Here is a 27,684-nt window from a genome sequence, read left to right as displayed (position 1 = left end):
AGCTGCGAGATTTAAAAAGTGTGTTTGTTCTCCAGGATCTAGGGAGGAGATGGCAATCAGACCACCTGATGACAGGGTGGGGGGTGGGCGGGAAGGGTAATCACACCAAACACAAACCTACTTGTAACAAATTCTAAATGTTTTAAAAGACACTTCCTACATAGCAACCACTTGGAATTAAACTTTGTGGGGTTATCACAGAATTCAATACATTTTCAACAATGATAAGTCAATGATAGCTATCTCACTCCTTGGTCAAACAGCTGACAATAAATGTGTCAAATATTTTGAACAAACTTTTAAGACTGAAAATGTGTGTTAAAAGAATTATCCAAAGGATCAAAACAGCACATTACCTTATTTTCAAAAATCTGTCACCATCCCATGCCTGATACCCTCAATCAACACTTACCTATACATTTATGTATCGTGGAGTTGAAGAATAAGGAGATGATAAAAATGGGTGGACGGGATTACCTGGCCAGGCTTCAACCTGAATGTCTGAGGACTTCAAAATGTCAGCTCTATGTGTTGTTAAGTGGTTCAAAAGTTCAGTGTTAAAATGACAATTCAATGAAGGACATGAAAATTCTTCCTGAGGCAAAATTCAGTGAAATCCTTTATATCTATCTCCTTCCGTTATTCATAAAACAAAGCTCTTACCTTGGGGAAGGTGGAGATAGTTTGACATGCTTACTTGGAAATTCAATTCTGCAATTTTCTAACCAAATCCCACTTGGCTAATTTATATGCTGATCTAGTGCTCAGTACTTAGGGACATCATGAGAAGTCTTTCTAAACCTGCTAGCTTTTGGGGGTGTAGTTGCATGTGGTCTCTTGATAGCATTATTGCCACTGCAATTCAGACAATTAACCAGGCAAAGCTTCTAATGAAACAATCAGCCCAGGGGCTGATAGGAGCTGACAGCAAGCTCTCAAGGCCCAGGCTTAAAGATGCTCTGTTCACGTCTCCAGGGGAGGGATTAATAGTACCGATTAACCATCTTATCCTTCCAGGCCAAAGGGAGGTGTCTGGTACTATAAATTTGCCTCAAATGATTAGCACAACATTATTTTTAAATGCTCCTCTTTTTCTCTTTTATGCAAGGGGGATTTGAGGCAGTTTTTAAAGTTTACCAAATGTTCTTCAAACAAACTCTGGATCCCCTGGATATTACGCAACAATAAGAAGTCAGGAACTATTGATTAACATAACGACAGGGATCGACCTCCAATGCATTATGCTAAACAAAAGAAGCCAAATCCAAAAGGCAACATACTGTATGAGTTCATCTATGACATTCTAGAAAAGCCAAAACTGTACAGACAGAAAACAGATGAGTGACTGCAAAGTTAACTATAAAGGAATGCAAGGGAATTCTGGCCAGTGATGGAACCGTTCTAGATTTTGATTTGTTTAAAGTGATACAAGTATAATGATGAATTTATTTATAAATTAATTAACTTGACTTTTAAGAAAAATTTAAGTTTTGTTCCTCAGTCACATCTGCCAGAAAGGTGGGTCTACATGGCTAGATGTGAGCTCTATCATTCAGGATTGTCTCCGTGTGCCTCCCCGCACCTGGGCTCACCCCACCACCTTCCTATTCCAACAGCCCGACCAGTCATGGCCCAGTGCAGGGAACAGAAACTACCCCATGTATTTCAATCAGAAAGGGATTTGGTGTTGGAATTAGGTGCTTACAGAATCATTAAAAGACTTGGAGGAGCAGAAGTCCCCCTTAGACTTTTTAATTCGAGGACACAGCACCATAGGCACCATGATCCAAATGTCGGGAAGCTGCTGCCACCACGACAGCTCATCACACCGAGGCATGTGGGGCGAAGGCCCTGGAACAATGAGTCTGGCCCCTGTGACTGCCTCTGAACACTCACATCTCCATGACCTTGCTGCCAGCAGCACCAGCAGAAGGAACTTGTCTTCATCTCAGGCTTCCAAATCTCACACAAATACATTTATAAAGCTGTCATGCATTTAAAAACTTAGCCGTAAGAAACTCTGGGACAAAGAGTTGTCATGCATTTAAAAACTTAGCTGTAAGAAACTCTGGGACAAAGGTTTCCAATGTGAATGAAGATCCCAATATTAGAAAGTTGGTCCCCAGGAAGTCCCCAATCACCATTTATCCTGTCCTAAAACAAGGCATTCTTTAATGAAGAAAGCACAACAAAAACCTTTTTCTGTCTAAATCTCAAATGATGGTAAGAGTAAAAAAAATTGTCCTACTAATGGGTAAAACCAAGATCTTAATTCATTTCATTATGGAATAATATTTTGTTTTCACACTTAGTTCTAGCCCCAGAATAAAAATTTAGGATCATTGCATTTGATCACTCTTGAACTTGTATATTAAATACACACTGGTCTTTGAGTTTTATTCTGATGAGAATTAAACAGACTAATCTTGAAAATGCATTAATTTTCCAGACATCTGTAAGTTATTTTATGGTAAGCCAGAACCAAAGGAGGGGAGTGTGACACTGTGATTTATAGTAAGAAATATATTTGGTTTTTGTCTCCATTCCTGACAGAGAGCTCCTAAAACCCAAGAATTTCCTAAAAGATGAGAGAGAGAAAGATGTCTTTTGTTGTTATTAAGGTAACTTTTAGAAAGCCCCTAGGTAACCCAAGGATGGAGAATGGATGCCAATGGAGCCAGATTAGAGGGTTGGAACTTTCAGTCTCCTCTCCCACCCTCAACCTCCAGGGAGGGGAGAGAGAGGGGCTGAAGACTGATAGCCAATGATTTAATCAATCATTCCCATATAATGAAGCCTCCATAAAAACCCAAAGGAGCAGGGTTCAGAGAGCTTCTGGGCTGGTAAACGGGGAGGGGCGGAGAGAGTGGCACGTCTGGAGACAGCATGGAAGCTCCAGACCCTTCTCCCATACTTTGCCCTGTGCATATCTTCTGTCTTTTCCTGAATTATATCCTTTTATAAAAAACTGGTAAATGTTTCTCTGAGTTCTGTGAGCCAATCTAACAAATTAATCAAATCTGAAGAGAAGAACATGGGAACCTCCAATCTATAGTTAGTTGATCAGAAGCACAGGTGACAACCTGAACTTGCAAATGACATCTGATGTGTGTTGGGGTAGGCATTTTGTAGGATTGAGCCCTTAACTAGTGGGATATGGTCCTACCTACAGGTAGACAGTGTCAGACCAGGACACCCAGTTTGTGTGTGATGAGAACTAGACTGAGTTCACTGCTTGGTGATGTTATAGAGATAAGTACCTTTTATGTCTATTAATACTAAAGACCTAACGCAATCAAAACAATAATCCAAAAGAAAAGTTTAGCTAAATTACAACGATTACTACAATTCTTAGTTTCCCAATGATCACTCATATAGTAACTATATTCTCTATATTGAAAGGGCTAAGGAACCTTCTCACAAGGAAGTTTCAGCCTTTAGGAATTTCACCTCCTTCCTTCTTGGGTTATTTCTCCAAGTTTTACAAAAAGGAGGCAATGGAAACATTTTTCTTTTTCTGACAGGAAAACTATTGGGAGGATATTGCTCGCTTCTTTAACTCTTAAAAAAAAAAATGCGACAGAGTACAATGGCCTAAAATAAAAATAAGGTCCAATCAACAGTAGCTGTTTGGGTTTCAAGAATCATCTCCCAGAGTTGTCACTGGAAAAAATGAGGTGAGTCTGCAAAAGAACTGATTTTCCCTCCTTGGAAAACCATCAAAACACCATCACACCCCTATCATACTCCAGTAAGTCTCTTACAAACAATTTCTAATGTTGCTTTCACAAAAGGAGTAAGGGCAAAAATGACAATGAGAAACTGAGGACTGTTCCTAACTTAAGGGATAAAAGGTTCTCCCTAGTTTCCCTTCAGGGTATTTTTTTAAAAGTCCAGGTTGGGAGTTAGTTATTTCTTATGGACAATTATATACTGTCTTCTGCCAATGTTACTGACTGGTAAAGCAAAATGGGCAATGATTCTTTGTAAAAAGAACAGAACTGGCCTCTCAAATTTGACTTAGAGGAAGCGTCTATCAGGGAAAGGCAGAACAAACATTAAGGAGGATTCACAGAAAAAGGAAGACCACGAGCCCTAATAAGTAAGCTTATCAGGTTATAGCCTCCGTTAGATTTTGCGCAAGAATGCGGCTGAGAGTGAGGCTCTAAAAAAGCATTACCAAAATCTAGTAACTTCTCTACTCTTTTCATTTCTCCCTAGAGTAAGACTTTATATTTATTATGGTATGAACCCACAAAGGTTCTTTTCCAAGGAAATGAAGGGGATTGTATTTTTCAACTCTTTAGCAGCTAAGCACTCCAGCCTCAAATCCCACCCCACCCAAAAATCTCAGAAGGGCATTACGACAACTGGGCTCCCACCACTTACAACAGCTGCCAACTTACGTTCAAGTTCACCTACAAACCAGCTGCAAGTGTTTTCAACCAGAAACTCACTGTACAGGTAGAAGCAAATGAGTTTCAAAATCTCACATCCCCTATTCATTTCTTACCCTGCAAGAGTACCATAACGATAGTGAGGAATATTTGCAGGTAGGCTGATCCTGCCTCTTTAAGAGCTACCCAGTCCCTGTCAGAGAATATAATCATGTGAAGCTTGGAAAAATCCTTCAGGTGGTAACCAAGATCATTTGATTGAAGACGCTGCCTTGGGAATTTCAACCCTACAAAACAGATTTTGTGAGTGTTCTACAACTGTCTAGCTAAGGTGATTTCAATAAAATTAAGAATAACATCTAACAGACAGTGAAAGTAGGCATCGGCCCAGTTCAAGAGATCAGGTCAATGGGACGTGAGAATCGAAAGAAAAATTAAAAACCAAAACTTCACTCCTGATGCAAAGTGAAAGTGACAAAAGGAAGTGCTGCACTGGCTTCCTTCCAGCTGCCACCGAGCGGCACTGTCAGGAGAGTCTTGTGGGCAGACGACCTAGTCCAGGAAGCGTGTCAGAGCCTGGCTGGTCGTTGACCTCTGCAGGGGTTGCTCCCCGCTAACCAGGCGGGGCAGGTGTCCCCTGTGGCATGGACCTGGACTGCAATACAACGCCTAGAAGGAGTCTCAGCCACTGCCCCACGGACCCTGGCCCGGGTCTGTAGCATGCAGGGGTCGAGCATGTGAGGCAGGAGCTTATGTTAGCACGAACCACACGAAAAGCCATTATTCAGGGGAGTGACATAATATATTGTAACTGCTCCCATCACATCAATAGGCATAGTTTTAATGGGTATGTTAGAATTTCTCCCACTTGAAGTTGAAATGACTCCAATTTCCATGAAAACAGGAGATTCCTCATTGGTAAAATCACAATTCACCCACGGCAGCTGCCAGACACAAGAACAGACATGCCAGGCGTGCACAGGGCTGATTTTTGTCTCTCCAGGCAATGCTTCCATTTTATAATTTGTCTCCTCTTAAAACAAAGAGATGAGCAAGTTACAAATATAATTACTATATTTCTGAACAAGCAATAACACAAGCCATGAAAGTGCTAAGAGAGGACCACTAGCTTACCTCTGGCTCTGGCTGTAAGGTTTGCTCATCCTCAGCAGAGTTTGGTAAAATGGCCCAGGTTATGTTGGCACTGGCTGATGGCAAAGAGCCAAACGTCCCATTTTTCAGCTGCTCTGTGGAGTGTGACTTGGGCCCGTGCCATCCCAGGATGTTTTCTGAAATAAAGACTTAGGTTGATGCCAAGTATTTTCCAAATGAAACATTTATAGCTCAAAAAATATCTGTACCTCACTGTTTAAGGAGACTGACTTGAAACGGGCCCAGTTTTGAGTGGACCACGGTAGATTTAAGTGGGGCTTGTTCTGAACGACGTGCCAAGTGTAGAATCAGATCATCTATTTATAAACTAGTTTCTGTATAACGGCAGTCTCAGAATCCCCACAGGCCGTTTTTCTCCCCATCCTTGGACACACAATTCACATTTTACCAAAGACAAATTTTCTTAAAGGTGTTTTCCTTATTTTTTAACTCCTTAAAACCATTTACAATAAAAAAACATTTACAATAAAAAAAGTCAAATTTACAATATTGTAAAACCATTTACAATAAAAAAACATTTACAATAAAAAAAAGTCAAATTTTATCAAAAATGGTCTGCTCGAAATGTGGTCTGATACCACTTGATATGATAGCCACGGTTCAGAAAAGATGGCTGCAGTGTGACCATGTGACGTCACCTCTGCTGTTAGACATGGCCGATGTGGCCGAAGTCAGGAAGCCCCATCACTGAAGAACAGATGCGGTCATTCCATTCTAGCACGAAACTTCTGTATCAACACCAATCTGGTAAACCAAAAGCACTGTTCTAATCCTTCCCCAACCTTTAGGGAAAAAAAGACTAACTCTAATATTGTTTTTTAAAGAGTGATGGATTATCATAGAATATTTGTATTTGCTTACTATTGGGAACAGGAGTAATCAGGTGGATTTCTTTACCCCATTAATAGCAGTTCTGCCATAGGAATTAGAATAGGTCCAAAACTCAGCTGAAGAGCAGGGATAAGTGATTAAGAAAAGGTAGGATGACGTGGAGACTGCCTCATGTGAACTAGAACTCAACCTTCCAGCATCTCAGATGTTCCATCCATAAAGTAATCATATCTATCAGTTTTTTCACCAGAGTTACTCAGAAAAAATCCACAAGTATCTCAAACTTTTAACACCCACAGGGAAATCTCATCGATGGAAATAAAACAACAGAGGCAGATGAAAAGGCCGTACATGTGCTTATGCATGTGTGTCAGTGTGTGCAATATTATCCAACCCAAGCATATTTGTATGCGGAAATCTTTTTTTTTTTAATGTAAAGTATTAGATCATATAGCTCTGCTCCTAAAAGCCTCAAGTGGCTTCTCGTTGCAACTGAAACATAATCTAAACCGCCTGGCTTGCAAGACTGCCCAGCCTCATTTCATTCTCTCTTCATTGCTCACCATGCTGATATTTTTTCCATTTTTCAAGTGTGCCAAGTTCATTCCAGTCAAGAGCCTTTGTGCCTGCTGTTTCTTCTGCTCAGAGTGCCATCCCTCCGGTTCTTCTATATGGAGGAGAGGTCTCCTATGTAAATCCAGGGGTCAGCTAAATGTCACTTGGTCACGGAAGGCCCCTGATATCTCCCTGGCCAAAGTAGCATCCCAAAGGCACTCCTTGTTATGTCAATCAGTTTACTGTCTTCATAGCACTTAGGACTATCTGGAATCACTCTGCTCATTTGTCTATTGTCTTTCTCTCCTCCCTAAAATGTCAGATTCTTGAAGGCAGGGACAATATTGCCCTTGCTCATGGCTGTGTCACTAGAACCTAGAACATGGTCTAGCAAAGGGTGTGTGATCAATAAATATATGCAGAGTGAATGAATAACTTTGGATTGTCAGAGATAGTAAATTTCAAGAAAAATACATTTCATAACATCCTAAAAGTTAAAAAGGAAAAAATGGAAAAAAGAAAGTAGAATAGTGGTTACAAGCGGCTGGGACCGGGGCCGGAGCGGGGGCGCGGTGAGATGGGGAGTCATTGTCTGATGGGTAGAGTTTCAGTTTTGCAAGACGAAAGAAGTGCTGGAGATGGGTAACACGATGTGAATGTACTTAACACTACTGAGCTGTGTACTTAAAAATGGTTGATGATGAAATTTTTGATATGTGTATTTTACCACGATTATTTTTAATAGCAAAAAGACATCCATATATCAGTCCTTGATGTCATTTACAAAAGATGAAAGGCTGCAGGATGAACTAAGACCAGACTTGGGAGGAATCCCCACAAATAATAAGGCAGGTGGGGCTGGACTAAGAAAGCCAATCCAGGGTTCAAGACACCAGAATCGGCCATAAGAAAGGGGGAACGACACTTCTTACCCATCCTGCTGACCAACTCTTGCCCAGAGACCTGAAGTTGGATTCAGATCTTAAATACTGGGCAGCTGTCTCATACATATAGGGGCATGACTTTTTTGTTTTATTATACAAGTAGTAACTGTCCTCTAAATTAATTAGGAAAGTTTAAAAAGCACTAGGGGAAATATGAGATTTGCTCGCCGTGCCAATCAGGACAATGTTCCCTCCATTATTCCGACACTTCAATTCTGTCCCTCTCTTCCCTCCATTCCACCATCACTCAGAGATGATAACCGAGAAAACAAGGGGGCAGGAAGTAGAGTCTGGCCAGGCAGTGATACACTGCATCCTGTGATAGACAAAGACCAGGACAGGATGACTGAAAGTAGCAAAGCATAATGGGGAATGTAGTTTTCTATATATTTTATGGATTCAGAGTATCAAAGAACCAATGAGTGAGGACCAAAGAGAAGTCCATCTCAGACCAGTCCAGCTGCTCTAATAAATAAGCACTGGTCTGGAAATCTGGATAGACATGTCTTGTTTGAGGATGAAGGAGGAAAATTTCAATAGAGAGTGAATGAAAAGGATTGTATGGAGCAAAGTTATCCTCAGAAGGCTTAGAAGAATATATCTCTGATATTTCTCATGTAAGGTGTCAGAGAAAACATCAGGAAAGGTGTATCCACAGCACAATACAGGATAAAGCAGCCTCTATGAAATAAAAACAGAAAGCTAGAAGAAGAAAATAGGCTGAGGTGAAAAAGGAGATTGATGCATTATGGAATTATTATGAGGAAATTAAATCAGCATTAGAATTAAAATGAACACTGAAATCAAGAAAAAATAGAAATAACACTGTATAAAAGTCAAATAAGGAACATGTCAACATAAGGAAATTCTACCAGTGTGCAGTTGTAAAAGGCACAAAGACAAAAACGAGACAGAATATAAGAGATGATGTGCAACAGAAATCCTAAAGATGCTGAAGGACAGAAATCAGATCATGGAAAAGAAACAATAAGCAATGATACAGAAGTAAAGACACAGCCTGAGCTGAATGGAGAGCTGTGGGTACTGCTGAAAAGTCTACCGCATTCCAGTAAAATCAATGGGAAAGACTCTCATTTAGACATAGCTCAGCAATACTCTCTTAGGCTTTTTATGACTGAAATTTCAAACACATACACAAGTAGGCAGACAGAATAGTACAGTGAATGCCTAGCTCATGAAGTTTGGCAACATTCTGGAGTAACAAAAATCAAGAGAAAAATTTTCCATTCACTTAGGCAGAAAAATTAGACTTGCCCTAAAGGAAAAAAAAAATCAAATTTGTTTTGAATTTTGCTATAACGCTAAATGCTAGAAGGTGAATAGATGAAGAGAAGAATGCAAATAAAAGTCTACATATTGTGGTAGAATGGGTGAAGGGCTGGGGAACAATGCTCTTTCTCAGCCAAATTATCTTTCCTCTGCTTAAAAAAGAGTCAACATTTATTGAGCTCTTACTAGGTACCAAGCACTACTGTACACAATTTACATGTGTTAACTCATCTAATCCTAATCACGAACCATGAGGTAGGTGTTACGATTATGCCCACTTGATGGATAAACAGAGGCACGCAGACCTACTAAGTAGTAAGATGAAAATTAAAACCCAGTCAGCCTGGCCCCAGAGCCCACACTCAGACTTACACTGTATGTCTTCTCATCAGCACTGCAGAGACTAGGAAAACCTTCTGGGAGAAGAAAACTACTTGAAGACATATAGCAATACACAAAGAAATGAAGATCTAAGAGCTCAAGACTGGAGAAGTCACGTATGAAAGGACCAGTGGCGAGCAATGAACCCAGTTAAACACAGAGCTGAGCAAGGCTGAGACTGGGCTGAGGTTTAAAAAAAAAAGACACTCGCCTCGGGTGTAAAATTTAAAGAGGCACCAAGACACTCGTAATCAAAATAAATAATATTTTCACACGATATTTTAAAATTTTAAATTAATGTCCCCCCTCCCAAAAAAAAATAAAAGTCTTACAGGACTTGGTCTCACTTACCTCATCCTGCCAAATCCTGTCTTTATTTAAAATGTAGCTATTTTGTTCATTCTGGATTTTTTGTTATTAATTTTGGTTTAAAAATATCACATTAAAGCATCATTTATCCTCATTACTTCGGCATCCCTAGGCTCATGGCGAGTGCTTTACTCACCTCACTTAGTCCGTGCCCTGGAACAAAATTTAAGTAATTTTTCTAAACATGGCTACATAATTGAACATTAAGTTAAAAATTATTTTAAAAGGATTTAATCATTAGCACACGTTATTAAGTATTAAATTAATATTAAAATATTAATAACAATAGCCTCCACATTATATTACCAAAAATCAGTTAAGTATAGCAGAGAAACAAAAGAAATTAAAGTATGCTGAATCATCATCACTAAAGGAAAGAGTCAAAAAGTAGTGTGGCATTCTTGACTTTGACGATTACAAAAATGTAGGTGAAAGAATGCTTATGAAAAATGTAATGGAACCACTATTAGAATTTACATATTTTTCCCCCAAAACACTATAGAAGAGTAAAGGAAATACAACTCGTGTAGCAAAATAGAAAACAAAAAAAACATCATGGAAACATAAAAACAAAAAGCATAAAAAAGACTAATAAAAATAAACACACACCAGTTTAAAGAAAAAATAAATGGACTATGTTACTCTACTGAAAGAGAGTCTCAAGTTTGTGTTATAAAACAAAATGCAAGTCTAAACCATATTTCAGTAATTCTAAGACATACCTAATTTTCACATTTTAACATCTCTGAAGTTGGAGTTTATCTTACAGTCAATGGTGTGTCACAATTTAATTGGCAGCCTTTTCTTTCCAGTGGCACAAAGGATAACGGTGTGTTTTACTACTGATGGTGTCTGACAGTTGAGAAAATATGCCTCACTTATAGAACGTGATTCAGAAAGGTCTAAAGTAGAAAGATGGTCAAAAACATGCCAGGAAGGTACAAATGAAAAGGACACCGGGATCAAAACATTACCATGTGGCTGCTGACTGACAGTAAAATCAAGTAGCCAGATATCAATCGCCTTTTACTCTCTGGTCCACTGTCATGCTCATGAGCAGGGAGCTCATCAAAGATGACACAACAGAAGAGAACAGGAAGTTTATAAAGAATCGGGAGGGCCCCGAATGGCAAATCTGGTCCTCTAAACAGGCTTTTACACACACCTGTAGCTGCACGCAACACACCTTAGCAGGTATGAGAACACAGGGAAGAGGAAAGCAACTATAAATGTTTTGGTTCCCTGAACCAACCAGAACTAGAAAAAAAGCTACAGAAGATGTAACTGTAGGGTTAAAGGTTTGACTGTGGAGCTGTGTCACCCAGTTCTTGGCCTCAGTGTAAGCCTTGCTCTGAGTACTGAGAGATATAGTCCCCAGGCCAGGGCTATGAGGCCTCTGCCCAAAGCCAGTGACAGGTGATGGCAGCTAGCAGGATCCTTCCCTCTTCCTGTAACATGGTGACCTCACACCTCCTAGATTTGGTAAACCTAAGAGGGCTTTCCAAAATGGAGTAAGATTGACACACTCAAGAAAAACATAAGGCACATTTATGATGGAAAGTTAAGATGTCAGTATCCAACACAGCACTCCAAAACTCTGTTTAGACAGGAAAAAAAAGAGAGAAAGACAATCCACCCATCTAAAATATTCTACACTAGTTTTTGTTTTTGTTTTTGTCTTTTTTCTTCCTCCAACATGCTATACACTGAAGGAATCATCACATTTCTATCTTGGCTTTTAATCAAAAAATAAGGGAAGGTGCCTTATGTGGGGCACATTTTTACCAGAAACAGTGGGTGTCAGGGAAAAGAATGCAAGAGAGTGAGGAAGCAAAGGGAGTCTCTGAGTGGTGGAAAAAAGGTGAACGCTGGGAGTCTGAAGATGTCTCTGGAAAAAAGTGAAGCGCAGCAAAAGGAGGAAGGCAACGAGGCCAGAAAAGCCAAGAGAGTCCTCAGAATAGTCTCACCTATTTGATCGTTTTTGCCAAACCCCCAAATGGGAGGACCAATACGACCAGCTTATTAATTGACAATCCCACAAACCTTACAAGAGAATGAGAAAGTTATTGCAAGGATGAGTTAAGAAAAGCACATTAAATTCTGCTCTGGTGCTCCTCCCTTCAATTACACATCTCTTGATCTCTTATCCTGATTATGTCTCACAGCACATGTGTCATCCACAGTGATGATTCCCCAAGGCTCTCCTGTCACTTGCTCCAGCAGCGCTGACCCCAGTGTTCTTGCCCAACATGGCTTGCACTGATAGTTCTGTTAGCACCCAGCTCTCATCTGGCACTAGAATATGCTTGTCCAGTTACAGGTGTTTGCTCTGACTTTGAACGATGTTCCCTAAATCAAGGCCCTCAAGCAAGGAATTAACCAAAAGCACATTCAACAGACTCTGCACCCCAAACCACTTTCACGGTTGTTTCTCTCCCACCTAAAGCCCAGACTCTCAAGTAGCCCAGCCCTTTCCGGTTCTGAGGTAGTCCTGCCTGCCTTTCCGCATGGAATCTGAGGCTCATATCTAGGCTGGGGAAAACAGACATCCGCCTACTTCCGCCTTCATCAATCATTTGCCTCCACCAAGCTGCTGAAGTAGATTTAGTAGTCACTAGGAACAGAAGAGAACTGCATAAAATAAACCTTCACCAAAAAGGCCAACTTACTTTATTAATTTTAATTACAAAACTCTCCACTAACAGAAGTTCAATGAAGCATTTCAGCCCACTATATAATACCATAGAGATAAACATCGGAGACAAGACGAGGAGCCCAAAATGCATGGGCGGGGTGGAGGTAGAGAAATATGAATACAAAAGTATTTTTAGATTTCAGTCCAGTTGCTCAGTGCATTTGAAATGAAATGAGCATTAGAGAGAGAGCAACACCTGCAGACAAAGGCGCCAAAGACAACACATTTCCTAGAAGATACAATGAAATGCTACAAGAGATGAAAAGCTACAAGACCACAAATTAATTTTTGATTAAGAAAAGGGGCAGAATTTAAGAAAAAAACACTGCAGGGGTCAGAAGGCAAAGAGGCTTGAAGCAAGAACAGTGTGTCTGGATATTCAGTGTGCGGTGGGGCATCTGCGCCTCCCTGCCCACTGCACACTTCCAGGAAACCCTGGCAGAGTTTCGCTTTAATGAGATTGTGATTTCCATCAGCCCAGCCTGACCGGCCTTAGATGTAACCAGTAGGGTTTTATCAGTGGGAGTCAGGCTGCTATAGCTACTATCAACCTCAGGAGCCCTGAGGTTCGAAACAGGTGTATTTTGTGGTGACACCCCTGCGGTTATCACATTCTCTTATTCCACTAGCTCGAGATTCTGGAATTGGGTTTTAACTGCAGGCAACGATGACGGTTTGGGTGCAGGAATTCAATTTTTTCTCCCAATGTGTGGTAGATTTAAAAGACCCATGCGGAATGTTTTAAAACTTGAGGGACTGTGTTATATGGAATAGAAGTTTTAAAAGGGTTAAGAAGGCAACAAAGTACCCGCTGTGATGATTCGTGCTCTCTCTATTCTTCAACCTTCAGTCAAGCTCCTTGATAAAAATGGTTAAAAGGAAGTAGGGTGGATAAACAGGGCATGGAAGAGATGCAGGAGGTAACCCCACACGTGGCATAACCTCAGGGACATTGCTTGGTCTCGTCTCTCAAAGAGTTCCCATTTCAACCTGTTGCCACATCTGAAATTCCACCTTGAGCTCTGTCCCTCCAAACACCGGAGGCCCTTACAAACACCAGAGACCTAATGAAAATCAGGAGAGGGGAAATAGAAATTTGCTAGAAACGAGTCCTGAAGAAAGATGTATGGGATTCATTTCAGGATGAAGAAAATGGTGCAAGCTTACAGTTAACCAGCGAAAGGATCTTGAAATGGGCCCTTTAGGGTATAGAGGTGAGAAAATATGATATAGTATACAAAAGATCGTAGAAACTTTGAAAAGCTTCCAGTCTAACTCTGATTTTGTGCACAAGCCCCAGTGGGGTCACTCAGGCTCCCTCCACAGCATGTCAAGGAGTCTCACAGGGGCTTCAGCATCGGCGTTTCATTTTTCAAGTTGAAAAGGAAGAGGAAAGGTAGAAGAACAGGTGTGGGTCCTTCACTCTACGCCTGAATGCACACACATCTGCTCCAGGACTGGATCCTCCACCAGAATTTTTTTCTCTTTCATTAGGGACATTAATGGAGTAATCGGTAAAATTCAGTAGGGTCTGTAGATTTGGGAACAGGATTGTACTCATGTGAATTTACTCATTTGGACCATTGTGCTGTCATTATGTAGGAGGGACACCCAAACCGCCCCCTACACAGCCTACTCTGGAAAACCAACATCCTTTTTAATCTTAGTAAAACAGAGGGCAAAAAAAAAAAAAAAAAAATACAAAAACCAAAACAAAAAAAAACTTGAGGAAAGAATGAAATACAGACTCTCATCATAACTTAGCTTTACTTTTCATCATCTAAATTGCCTTGTTCCCTCATTAATTAATTGAATCCTGAGCAACAAAGCTCAATAAGTCTTCTGTTAGTCTCTTAATTCTAATACTTGATAATTCTAATACTTGAGACATGACCAATCTCAAGCTAGTTTCACTTTTATCATTGAATTTAATCTTCACTAATATCTTTATATTTGTTTATCGATTAAACCCTCTTCCAAAAAAACTGAGGCATTTGAAGGGGGTGTATTATTATCCCTAGCTTCTTGATAAATAACTAAAAATGTTTCTGATATGTCTTCTAGAGGAATTCTCACACAGGTCCACGAGGGGACATGCACAAGGATGCTCACTGCAGTAAGGTGGGCGGGGCAGAGAGCAGGAGGCCATGTGCATGTCCATCATCAGAGGGTGTTAGATAAAATGTGGTGAACACTCACCACAGGCAAAGTTAGAAATAATGGACCAGATGCTACACAGTGATGGATCTTAAAAACACAACAGAGTGCAAAGTCACAAATGGAATGAGATACAGGATGTGATGCCAGCAAGTCTAAAAGGAGCTCCATGGCATTCACATAAACATGTTGGTTAAATGTTTCATAGGATATTACACTCCTAATTGGCAAAAGAAAATAGGAAGGAGAAAGGGATAAATGAAGAAACACTTGGATAAAAAGGATAGATGGATGGTGGATAAATGGATGGATTTAAAGAAGGATAGCAATGGGAGACACAAACACACACACCTTGGAGAATACTTATTTGCGAAGACAGAACTGCCCACTGGGAGGTCTTACCTGAGGCCCCTGGCTTGTGGCTGGGCTGGCCCACCTGGTGCACACTCTGCTGTAACAAGCTGAGGCACTCCCCGAGGCAGCTGAGGGTAGCAGCGGAGGTAGCTTTCAGGAGCAGCAGATCCTGGTCCAAGGCAGTGAGGGGGCCAGAACCTGGCAGAGACTCAATGGCGTGCACAAGGTTCTTCTGCTGTCCTTCCACCTGGTTCATCATCTACAAAATGGGAAGAGAGCAAGGAGGTGAGGGTCAGAAGTTCTCCTTCTAACAAGTGTGGGAGCCAACACTTAAACCATGAGACTGGAGAAAAGTTAGAGCAAAGTGGTGGGAGAAAAGTTAGAGCAAAGTGGTGAGAGAAACCATCATCACCCAGACTACAGGTGACATGAGAGTCGGCTCAGAGGGTGCCCAGTACAAGTTAGTCCTTTGACGATGCAGGCCTAGATGAAATCTGTCTAGCTAAACCTATCCAAAGGCACACATCTGCAGCTCTGATCACAGAAGAGTTTTAGAACTTTAGAGCTACAGGTGACCATTAGGGCCATCTCGGTGTATCATTTTATAGCTCTGCTGAAGATAAGTCAATAATAAATACATTAAAGGTAGAAGTCCTTATGACCATCTTTAAGGTCCTTTTAGTATGAAATGTTATCTGAGAGACTGGATGAACCCTGGCTTAGCCTCAGAGCAAGGTTAATTCCTTGCTTCTCCTCCAGCTCCAATTCCTAACTCCTTGGAAGTCTTTTTGAAGTTCAAGAAATAGAAGTGAAATCTAGAGCTGGTGATTTGTAGGAGTGAGATCAGAATGAAGCCAGCACTGAATTATTCCACCCCCTCCCCCCAAGATGCTAAATAGGATGTGACTTTCTTAACACCATGTAAGACGCCAGGAGGAAGGAAAACCCAGGAATTCTAAAGCCAGCTCTATTCCACAGCTGAAGCTATGACAACCCAAAATAGCTTATTTTGTGGCCTGGCTTCAATTCATAAGCAGTAGTCTGTTTCTTTGAATTGACAAATCAAGGAGAATGGAACTCAAGAACTAGAAAAAGACTTTACTGGTTATCTTGTGGAGTTCATCTCTTCATCCTCTCATTTTTTACAATTTATCTCACTGAACAAGATGATGTAGATAAAGTGCACCGCTAGCAAACAAACAGTCATTCTGGAAAATGGAGGAGGTGAAGCGACTCCACGAGGTCCCAAGGCTGGTCAGCATCAGGGGCAGGAACCAACTCCTGGTCTCTAGACTCCAATCCACTGTTCTTTAAGCTTCTGTCCTTAATTTGAAGCAATATCTCCTGCTTTGTCATTGTCAACCCCACAGGGTCCTTGTTATCATCATGATGTCACCAGCTGAGGAGACGCAATAATTCTGTAAGGACCACTGGACTTGGACACAAAACTCATTCCTTGCTCAGCCTTATATTTCTATTTCCTTTTGAGAACAAATACCTGCTATTTTCTAGCATCCTGTGTAATCATCTGCTAAAAAAGAAACACACACACACACACACACACACACACACACACACACACACAACCATCTCACCCATTGCAATCCTGCTTACCAAAATAGGCGACATTACTTCAAAAAGATTTTAAGTCAATGTCAGACATACTGCACAGATGTGGTGGTCTGTCGCATTCTCACCTTAATGTGCACCCCCACCCTTTGGCCGTGCACATTATTTTTTGCAGATGATAGAGGTTATACCTAGCCATTCTAGCTCCTAAACAGTATCTGAGGCATAACAGGGGCTCAATAAGTATTCATTTCTCCTTTAGTTCTTTGCTTTAAAATCACCTTCTTAGGAAAGCTTCCCAAACCGCATAATTTAAAATTGCATCTCCAGCCCAACTCTTGGCAATTCTGTCTTCCTTATCAACTTTTTTCTCTCTAGCATTTACCACCTTCCAACCTAACTTGTGATTTACTTATTATGTTCATTCGTGCTGGTGTGAAAGCAGGGATTACATTTGTGCTGTTCAGTAATAGATTCCAAGTACAGTAAATATCTGTTGAATGAATGAATGAGTCCCCAGTCTCACTCCCCTGTCACTCAGGTGCAAGAGACCTTTTAAAGGTGCATTTATGAAACAAAAGTCTAAAGAAATCATTATGCTCGACTAGTATAATATGACTGAAGATTTAGTAAAGAATAACACCTCCATTATCAGTGTAGGTTGGCCAAGAAATACTGCCAACTGATTAAACTTCGAAGAAGATAAAATGTTTATGTATTCTTTGACAGTCAACTATATGGAGAGCTGCTAAGAGCTAGGGAGAAATAGATTTCAAACTATTTGTCGTAGTCAGCATTTCTGTAAATTCCGACCATAAAATCTTGTCTTAGAAAAATGATGTGTTGAAGGGAAGAAGAACATATAATGATGAGACGTATAATACATGATGTTCTTAACTATTATGGATGATGTAAAATGCTTAAGAGAAAAGGTAAGTAAAATTAAGCCATTAACTATGTGGAATGCACTTGTTTTTAATCAACAAAAAAGAACTATATTCCAATTATATTGTACAGCACAGATACTTGTTATTTCACAAGCATATAATATTATGTAAATCTCAGGTAATAAAAACACAAAATTGAGTCACAGAATCTTCACTCTAACACAACAGAGGCACACGCCCAGAGACGGAATCCAAATATCTGCTCTCTGAAAAGTATTCACCAGTATTTACTGAGAGCCTGTTGGCAATGCCAAAGGCAGGATGGCCCTGCTGGAGGGGGCATTTGAACAGGCAGTGGGTAGATCTGACAGTTATGATCTCTGAGAACTACTGGCACTGAGAGGGAGGGGCATCAGGAGTGCTAAATACCCCTCGAGTCTGGGCACAGTCCCATACAACAAAAATTTTGCTGCTCAAAACGCCAAAAGCGCCCCCTTCAGTAACCCTGTCCTAGAAACATATCAATAACCCAGCTCTTGATGATTTAAACATCTTTCTTGGCAAACTGAGGACTAAAAATGAAACAAGCCCAGCACAGGGCTCGACACACAGCAGAACGAGTCCTATAGATTCATTTTCTGCTCTTTTACCATGATGTGCTGTGAAAAGGAACTCTAGTCTTTAATGACACAACCGATGCCAATCTTCACTTTATTTTAGCTTCAACGGGCTCCAAAAGGAATGGAAGGAACCCTAACAGAAGCAGGATGCCCAGCCTCGGAGCTGTGTATCACGGTTATTAACGTGCTGACGTTTCTAAGACCGGGAAGCACTGATGAAGAATCTTCATCAGACTTTGGAAGAACAAGTTTTGGCTATTTCCATATCTAGTTTCAGTTAAGGGCACATATGAGAAGATGACCGTGGCACTGAAAAGCCGTATGCAACAAGAATACCAATAGCAGATTCTTAAAGCGGCTCCCTCTCCCCTTCCAGGTTCCCACAAGGGATCAACGGAGGAACAAAGCACAACCATTGATAAGCAGAAGCGCCCACTGCTACCAGCCTTTGAAAATGGTGAACCACTTACTTTAATTACATAAGTTTCAAATCAGAGCTCTCAATACCTCTTCCGAAGCACATTAGCATTAATCATCTGCAGTGTTTAAAAACAAAACAAAAAAAACACACACATTTAATTTCTTTCTGGCATTTGGCTTCCACCATCAGGGACATCACCATCCTGTACTGCAGGGTTCAAAACGGGGCCCCAGATGAAGTTTCAGAGAGCCATCTCCTGAAAATATCAACTCTGAGGTTATAAAATCGACTACATGTAGGTCAGGTTGAACTTCACAGATAAGCAAACTTCACAGGGAGGTGAAAATTCCATGGCCCATTTCTCTAGCGCCAACAATGGCATGTGCACTACAAAATCAAATCGTAGGAGATAATGCTAATAAAATAAAATCAGTGGCTGCAGATTTTATTACTTTATTTAAATGAAGCGGAAACCAAGATGCAGAGACCCAAACCCAATGTCATCCAGCTCAACAGGCTTGGATCTGGCTAAAGAAAGAACTGAAAGGGGCAGCAAGAGACGGGGGCTTGACTGCTTCTGACTGCTGAGCTGCAAACCTTGCAACAAGTTTGAGAAGCACCTGAAAAGGCCCAGTCTTGACAGGCCAGATATCAATGAACATTAGCTCAGTCACTCATATATCAATAATCAAAGGATGAGCACCAAGCACTTGCTGAACACAGATTCCTTGTCCAAGTAACCAGCATTGATAGAGTAACCAGTGTTGCTTTATCTTGGTTGGCAGAGGCTCTTGAGCATACAGATTCTTCAGAACCAACAGTGACTCAATCTGTCTGGGCGAGAAGTAGACCAAACAATTTGATGCCAGCTTCGAGGTGGCCTTGATTTGGCATTTCTCCTCGGCCTGGTGGAATTCCAAAGCCCCTTTTAAGTCTCTCTTCTGAGTCAGGGATTGGTCCTTGGCTAAGTTGGGCACTTTTTCACTTGGCCAAAGTCCTCACCTAAGCTTAAAAGCCATGCTTCAAGGATCTTTACAACCAACACACGCATGCACGCGCGCACGCGCACACACCCTTACTGTCTCCATTAACATAGACTTACTATCCCACTACCCTTGTCAGTAATACTTTAATATCCCAGAAATGGTTTGCTAGCTCATTACAAAAACTCCCTGAAACATCCATGTAATGGAAACCGTCAACACGCAGTTTGCACTCTGAAATTCTTTGAATGCCCTACCTCATTGTCTCTACCAATCCTGTACATTGACCTTTACCTAATTCCAATCAAGTCCCTGTACTGTAAACGAAACTTGAAATTCTCAAATTCTGACCTCGCCCGCCCCTCTCGCAGACGTTGGCAACGCCCCACGGAGGTGGTGGTCCCCTTACAAGGGTGAAACGCGAAGTCCTTCCCAACAGACAGCCGACATTCCGATCTCCAAAGCCTCTCTCCCCATTTCTGTGTTGGGACACAGTTAGTCTCGGCCATACACCTAAACAATTTCTTCTCCTTGCTGACTTTCCTACCTGACATTCAGGCTTCTGCCTGTACTTCCCAGGTTCTATCTCTTTTTCCACCTCTTGGCATACTATCTACTTGGAATGATAACCTACCAAGGGTTTCCTTTAGACAGGATCCCTGGTCCCCTTGGGACACTGCTCTCTGTACTCCCAAATGCAATGCTGTCCTAAACACATTATGGACTCCTGGCTGTCTGTTAAGGCTGATTAGGTGAATGGAGAAAGAAAACCCCATCTAGTGGACAGATCTCCAAATCCACACCTCTCTAAGGCTAAGAGAGTGTCACTGGCAATAAGGAACAAATATGAGCCGGAGGAAATAGGGTCCACTTCCAATGGGGAGAGACTGCTGGCCATACAGATGAGGTTACAAACGCCGAAGAGGAATAAAGTGAAAAAGCACAGGAAGAGAGCAGAGAAACCAATGTAAGGAACATAATAGTCTATACTTTAAACCAAAGGAAACAAAAAAAAGATTTGCAAAAAAATTGAACATTGTCATTGATTACCTTACTGCAGGGATGAGCAAATTTCTGTAATAGGCCAGATAGTAAATATCTAAGGTTTTGCAAACCAGGGGGTTGGTCTCTGTGACAACTGCTAAACTCTGCTACTGTAGCTTGCAAGCAGTCAGCGCAGGTGCAACAAATGAGGGTGGCTGTGTCCCAATAAAACCAACATGTGACTCGGCTCCGTTTTGGTGTCAGATAATTATTTTTTTCTCATTCGAGTTGTACTTTTATTGATTCCCAGTATGACCAGTGATTTCCGTTGTATGCTAGACATTTTGGCTATCATGTTAAAAGACTCTAAGTCCAATTTGATTTTTTTTTTCCAGGAGGAAACCATATGTTTAGGTTTTTAGCACACAGGCTGTAGCCTACTTTTGCAGCCTGTGGTTTCAATGACAACCTAATTTCAGAGTTTTTGTGGTGCTATTTAGATCTGCTTGGTATATCTCCTGCATGAGGGGCTTCACTGGTCCCTGCTAGTGCTGTCCGAGAAGACAGGAGAGTCCCCAGACCCGGCTGGCTGGTGTCGCCAGGTGGGAGAAGGGTGAGACCCCAGACAGGTGCCTGTTCTGGCAGAATTCCCCAACTTCAACTTTGGGTGGGGGAGGGGAGTCTCAGGCCTGAAGTCATCTTTATGCCTCCAGACAAAAAAGTGTGTTTTTTCAAAGGTATGTAAGTGCAGAATGTCATCTCCGCTTCCGAGTTGAAGACTGCCTCATAAGCAGATCTAACTGATTAGACAGAAAGTTGCTAAGCACCGCCCATTAATCTTTTTGGTAAGAGAATTCACTCTTCCTTTTAGAAAATGGAAAAGAGAGAAGCATTCATCATTTCTAGATGTTTACCTGCTTTCCGGCTTCATGCTCACTTTGCTTTGGACTTCACGGTGTCATTACTGAGGCAGACCATTATGGAATGACTTAAGCCATAACTTCTGATTTCTCTGTCCACTGCCTCTCCCAGCCCTGAGAGACAAGAGAGGCTAATGGCACGTTTAAATTCAACATTTAGACTCCTGGCCTTTACCATATGAGATGAGGGGGACAGAAATGAAATAAAAGAGTGGCTGAAAGGCCAATCAGAGATGAAAGACATCCAAAGTCTGTTCTGAGTACCACAGAGATGTGTCAGTGCTATTAATAAATGAGCCCATGCTGTCAAGGGCAAAAGGCCAAGGCAAGATTCTGAACTGCACACACACACGCATACACAGTACCAAAAAACGCTTTCTAAAGATGTGGGGATGAGTCTACTCCATTTTTTAAAAACAGATTCCTTTCTGTCACATCTTCGCCTTTGGCTTTTCTGCCATTGTTTCCTCACCTCCCTCAATTACAACTCCACGCTGCACCAATATGAAGTGCAAAATTTTATCTTTACAAACTCCTAGGAAGCAAACCCATACTGAGGTGCTTGAGAAATCTGAGACAATAGCATTCGCAGCTAAGTGAATCTTATGAGTCCGTCAAGTCTGTCTCCTTCATTTTGCAGGCAGGAAATCTCAGTTCAGAGAGGCCAGGTGCCCTTGCTGAGGTCACACAGCTCTGCTTGTAGTGGTGGTCCTTGTGCACCACTTTGGAGAAGACACAATGCTGTGTACCTCCTCTTTCTCATATTCTGGAAGCAAAATACTATCTCCTGCCTCAGAAAACAACTACGGTAAAGTTTCTACCACCGTCCCTCACCCCACCCTTTCTCACCACTTAGAGTCAACTAGTTTTTGTCAGATTACAGAAGGCTGGCTCTCTCCACTGACCACCCTCCCGACAAAATTAGACGGTAAAAACACCCAATGAAGAAGGAAGTAAAAATTACCTGTTACCCCACTTCCTAGAAATAAGCACTGTTGACCTCTGGTATTATTCTGACGCTTCTAATTTATATATACATGTAAACAGTTTATATTATTTAAAAAGGATCGCCCCTTATGTGTAATTCTGTAAACTTGTATCACTTTAAATAGTTCATCTCTGAGGCCTAGGATTTACTTCAAAATAATCCAGTGGGGGTGGGGAGTAAGGATGAAACGATACTGGTTTGGGGGAGATATTAAAGCTGTTGATGGTGACATGGGGGGTTCAACATTATCTTCTCTAGTGTTTTTACAGATTTTTTTTTAATTTGGGGAAAATACAGTGGTATGGATTGAATTGTGCCCCCCCAAATTCATGTCGATCCTAACTCCCAGTGCCTCACATGTAACCTTATTTGCAAGCTCTTTACAGAGTCAATCAAGTTAAACTGAGGTCATTAGAGTGGGCCTTAATCCATTATGACTGAGGTCCTTATCAAAATAGGAAATTTGGACCCAGACACACATAGAGGGCAGATGAGGGAAGCCACAAGACAAGATGACCATCCATAAGCCAAGGATAGAGACCTGGAACAGATCCTTCCCCCACAGCCCTCAGAAGGAACCAGTCATGCTGATGCCTTGACCTTGGACTTCCGGCCTCCAGAAATGTGAGACAATACATTTCCGTTATTTAACCTGCCTGTGGTATTTCATTACTGCGGCCCTAGAAAACTAATACACACATCGGGGCTCATTTTAATGAACAAGAGCTTTTAACTCCAAGCCGAGGAGACCCTGGCTGTGGAGCAAAAGCTTCTTCAGTGCAATCTCGCCATCCCTTCTTCTCAGCATCATGTTTGCTAAGGAAGAACTGGTGGAGAATGCATTTTCAGAATTATATAACAAGATGCCTATGCGAAGGTTAAAAATCATTTTTTAATTCTGTGTCTCAGTACTGAATTTTAACACGTTGGTAACAAGGGACATAAGATGCAAAAGGAGTAATCTCTTGTTCTCAAAGAAAACACCACAGGCCAACGGAAGGATTTGAGAGGAAGGTACGGGAGCACTAAATAATCGCCTTACTCATTACTCATTTATCTGCACCCTGTGTCCCACACTCGGACCTGAAGGGGGCGCTGAACAGAGATGAAGGCAGTCATTCAAGGTTAGCGGCGACACCCTGCCTCCCCCGCCCCCCCACCCGACACCATGCCTGCAGCCAGGGCTTCTAGAGATGCTCCATTCGGGGGTCTAATCTGCTTTGCTTCCCTTAAGAATATCTTTCATCCCTTTATTTTGGTACAAAAGTAATACTTTTCACAGGAAGATAATCGAAAAGAAGAAAAAATACTCATAACGCATTCCACGCCGGAAAAAATGAATGTTAAAATCTTGGTGTATATACACTGCCATTTTTATGCACAGATACGTACTTTTACTTTTTATGAAAATGGTTGCGCATCATGCTTGTAACCTTTTTTTTATTCCATACACCATGTCGATAAATTTTGGCAATACTATGTAATATACTGCAGATCACTCTATCACATAAATGTGCCACAATTTACTGCCCAATTTCCACTGCTGGACATTACAATAAAGTCTAACTTTCTTCTCTGTGACAAATTACAATTCAACAAACTTCTCTGAAGCTAAATCTCAGCCTACATTTATAACAGTTTTCCTAAAATAAATTCCTAGGAGAGAAATTGCTTTAACATTAATTTTAAAGCTTTTGATAAATACTGCCAGCTCACCATGGACAAAATTATACCGATTTGTATTCCCTTGGTGCTGTGGGAGCTATCCTCTTTCTTATCACTCTCTAAAATCACTTTTCTTAACCAATTTTATAGGCAAAAAAACAAAACCAGCATTTCATTGTTTTAATTCATTGCCCATATTCCTGTAATAACATGGGATAAAGAAAGGTTAAGCAGCTTCCATATCCAGCAACAAATAAACAAGCCCTAGAGATCTGATGCACAGTATAATGAATACAGACAATACTGTACTATAATCATCCAACTGGCTAGGAGACTAGAACTTAATTATTCCGACCAGTAAAAAAGGAAGATAATTATGTAATGTGACAGAGGTGCTAAATATCGTTACAATGGCAATCATATTACACCATAGAAATGTAGCAAGTTAACATGCTGTACATCTTAAATGTACACAATGTTATATGTCCAATATATTCAATAAAAAAGAAGTTTCCATATCCAGTAAAGAAAATATAAGCGAATAAGACTAAAGGGAGTCCAGAGAGTGTGTTTCCTTCAACAAGGTGGAAGCAGGAATGAGGATGGCTAGGGGTGGGTACCAGTGTAGGGAATGGGGTGCAAGATGGTCCCAGGTAACAGAAGGGAAAGCTAAAGTCCTGAGGAAAGAGAGGGGAGGGACTATTGGGAGAACCACATGTATCCAGAAAGCTCTTGAAGAAGCCACAGTTCTATCATAAAAGGGACAACAGAACAATGGGAAACGGTTGCTAAGGTCCCCACACCCTCACCATGCCTGAGGGAGCGCTGCTACCTGGACCCTGTCCAACTGCCTAGTTATTCTGTCCCTAGAACCCACTAGGTAAGGGAAGGGCATTTGTCCGCCTTCACCAATCCCCTCCAAGGCTCTGTGCCTGATTTAAGGCAGCATTGAGCTTCAGAGAACAGCAGAAAGCAGCCCTATGCTCTCCCTACACTTCCCTGTCTCTTCTCACTCTCTTCATTTACCTCCGGTATAAAAAGCCTTACCATCAACAGCCATGTACATGAATAATAGAAGCGGGGGCCCTTTCACATCTGGGGGGAGGGGGAGCACTACAGTTTACAAAAGTGCTTTCGTATTCATAATCTCTCATCCTCCCAGCTGTGCCCTGGCCCCAAGGCAGGGCTGGTTGATGTGATTCTCCTTTTACACAAACAACCCTGGGGCTCAAATCATAATCCATGGAAGTGGAGAAGTCAGGACTGAGGTCTGCTGTTCTGGATCCAAACTTCTCTGCCCCTTTTTTCAGGAGGCACACAGAACAACATTGCACTACAATTTGTGATCACAGCTCGCATGTGCATGTGCACAGACACACACACACACAGAATCTGATGCTCACCTAGGATGACCTTCCACTTAAAAAGAAGTAGACACTTCGGAGCGAGTTGTTGTATCCACTTGGAGTAATTCATTCACCCCAAAATGAATGAATTAACAGGTTAGACCACAAACTCTTCCTGGGTAAAATCTCAAGAAAACATGATTCATCAAAAATACCTGAATAATAAAGGGTAAGGATTTGTTGTGCACATGATGTAGAAGACCAGGTTTTCCTCTTGCAAAATGTACATTTACCAACCAAAGATCAGCGGATATGGAATCAACCCATTTTCTTGATCCTGCTTCACTGTTGTTCACTTGTATTCCACACACATGCTCAGTCTATCTCAAAGAACCTCTAAGTTTCTTAGATATTTAATCTCCATTTTGGGAAATTCTTTTAGTTTGGAGGGAGAGAGTGCTGTTTCTAAGAATTCCTGAAGAAAACACACCGACACATCTATATTCTAACTTCAACTTGGTAGCATATATGAATCTCAAACTAGGCCTTTGCTCTACTTTGTAGATGCCTGCTAATCTCTTTTAAAACTTCTTGTTTTTAGTTCAAACACCTACCCAAAGTAGCAGACAAGACTATAACAGCATAGTTCTCTTTTCCACCTAAAGTTCATCTCACTAGTGCCAATTATTTTCAGTAAAGAAATGCATCTCCAAAGGGCACTTAAAAGAGAGGAAAAAATTTGGACGAGAACGTCATGCCTCCAGAAGAATCCTTTATAGAGTTTGAGTCTTGGCAAACAAAACTCTGGAGAGACAAGTGCATTTATCAAGAATCTGCTTCATTAATCTGAAAATGAAAATTATGTTAAGGGATAAGCCACCAGTAATTAATATTTATTGTATCCCCAGTGGGTAAATGACACTGCACTCAACATTCTACAGAAGAAAACACAACTCCTACACACAAACTGCTTCGAATCTAATCCTCAAGGTGCTCAAATATGACATAGAATAATAATGTGTAATGAACTGTGCTTTTGCAAAAGAGCTAACCACCATCGCAGATGCCTGCATTTGAAACTGCTTTCCAACAGTAAAAATGAACCAGCCTGGATCCTTCCCGCTCCTTCTCCACACTTCCTCATGACTCTGGCATATACTTTTTAAGAAAGTCAGTATAAGGGTATGTATTCTGTGATCACTATTCATAGAAATATACACTCAAAAGGAACTTACTATAATTAGTTCCAAACCTTATCTACCTTCAGGACTCAGCACACTGAATCAATCAATTAATCTTCTGCCATACGGTGAATGCTTTATGGGAAGAGCCCATGGGAACTTATCCATCAAAAGACTCCTCAGAGGAGATGCGGGACATGTGTTTGTTGGGTGGATGGATGAACTGTAGTATTTAATCCAATTTAGGATTCTATTATTCATTAGATATAAGGATGCACACTATTTACAAATACTTTAAAACTCATTTCAAGAGATTTGCATGTCAACTGGCACATCAGTCAATACTTTTATCTGAAACAATTAGTCAAATAATGAGATATTCCCTAAACTCAATGCTACTGTGGCGTGAATGCCAGGGTTACACAGCTTCCTGTCAGAAAGTTCTGGGAGTATACTAACTTCTTATAAATGCTTATAATAAATACCCAAATTCAACGGAGCCCAGACCACCCTACCTCTTTTTTCTTTCATTTGTAGTACTGTCTCATAATGCAAAGTCAAGGAAGTCCACCAGCTGAGAAAGAATTTAAGAGACAAGGGCTCAACCCAAAGTCCTCTCTTAGCTTATACCTTTGCTAATGATTTCCAAAGTCTAGAAATCAACCCCATTAGCTGTGTTATCTATTTTCCCATATTACATTCACGAGTCTAACGCTTCTATTAACTTTGTGGAAATTAAAATTGCCACCCAGGAGATCTGGATTTAGCTAGAGCATTAGCCAACACTCACTAAGAGCGCTCTGGAGTTTTCCCTATGCAGCTGTGATGAAAACAATTCTCTTTTTTCATGAGAATTCTTCTCTTCCTGTGACCATCGCCAAACCTGAGAGAGGAAAAGAAAACATCTGGCCCTGGCGATGACCTTGGAAAGTACGGGATATGAAAAGAGAATTGTGTGTAATTCTCACAAACAG

At 41.1% G+C, this 27,684-nt stretch overlaps 1 protein-coding gene across 8 annotated transcripts in view; it reads right to left on the bottom strand.

Annotated features, from left to right (window-relative positions):
- Positions 1 to 27,684, bottom strand: part of OSBPL10 (oxysterol binding protein like 10) — a 245,060-nt gene that overhangs the window by 51,676 nt on the left and 165,700 nt on the right. For all 8 annotated transcript variants that reach the window (XM_039843469.1, XM_039843466.1, XM_039843470.1 and 5 more), the window contains 2 exons: positions 15,195 to 15,405; positions 5,532 to 5,686 (listed from right to left, as the gene is read on the bottom strand). In XM_039843469.1, the coding sequence (XP_039699403.1) occupies positions 5,532 to 5,686; positions 15,195 to 15,405 (366 nt within the window). The remainder of the gene's footprint in view (positions 1 to 5,531; positions 5,687 to 15,194; positions 15,406 to 27,684) is intronic.

This window comes from Pteropus medius, unplaced genomic scaffold, assembly GCF_902729225.1.
Source record: "Pteropus medius unplaced genomic scaffold, Ma_sr-lr_union100, whole genome shotgun sequence".
Taxonomy (NCBI): domain Eukaryota; kingdom Metazoa; phylum Chordata; class Mammalia; order Chiroptera; family Pteropodidae; genus Pteropus; species Pteropus medius.
This window is presented reverse-complemented; position numbering and strand designations above follow the sequence as displayed.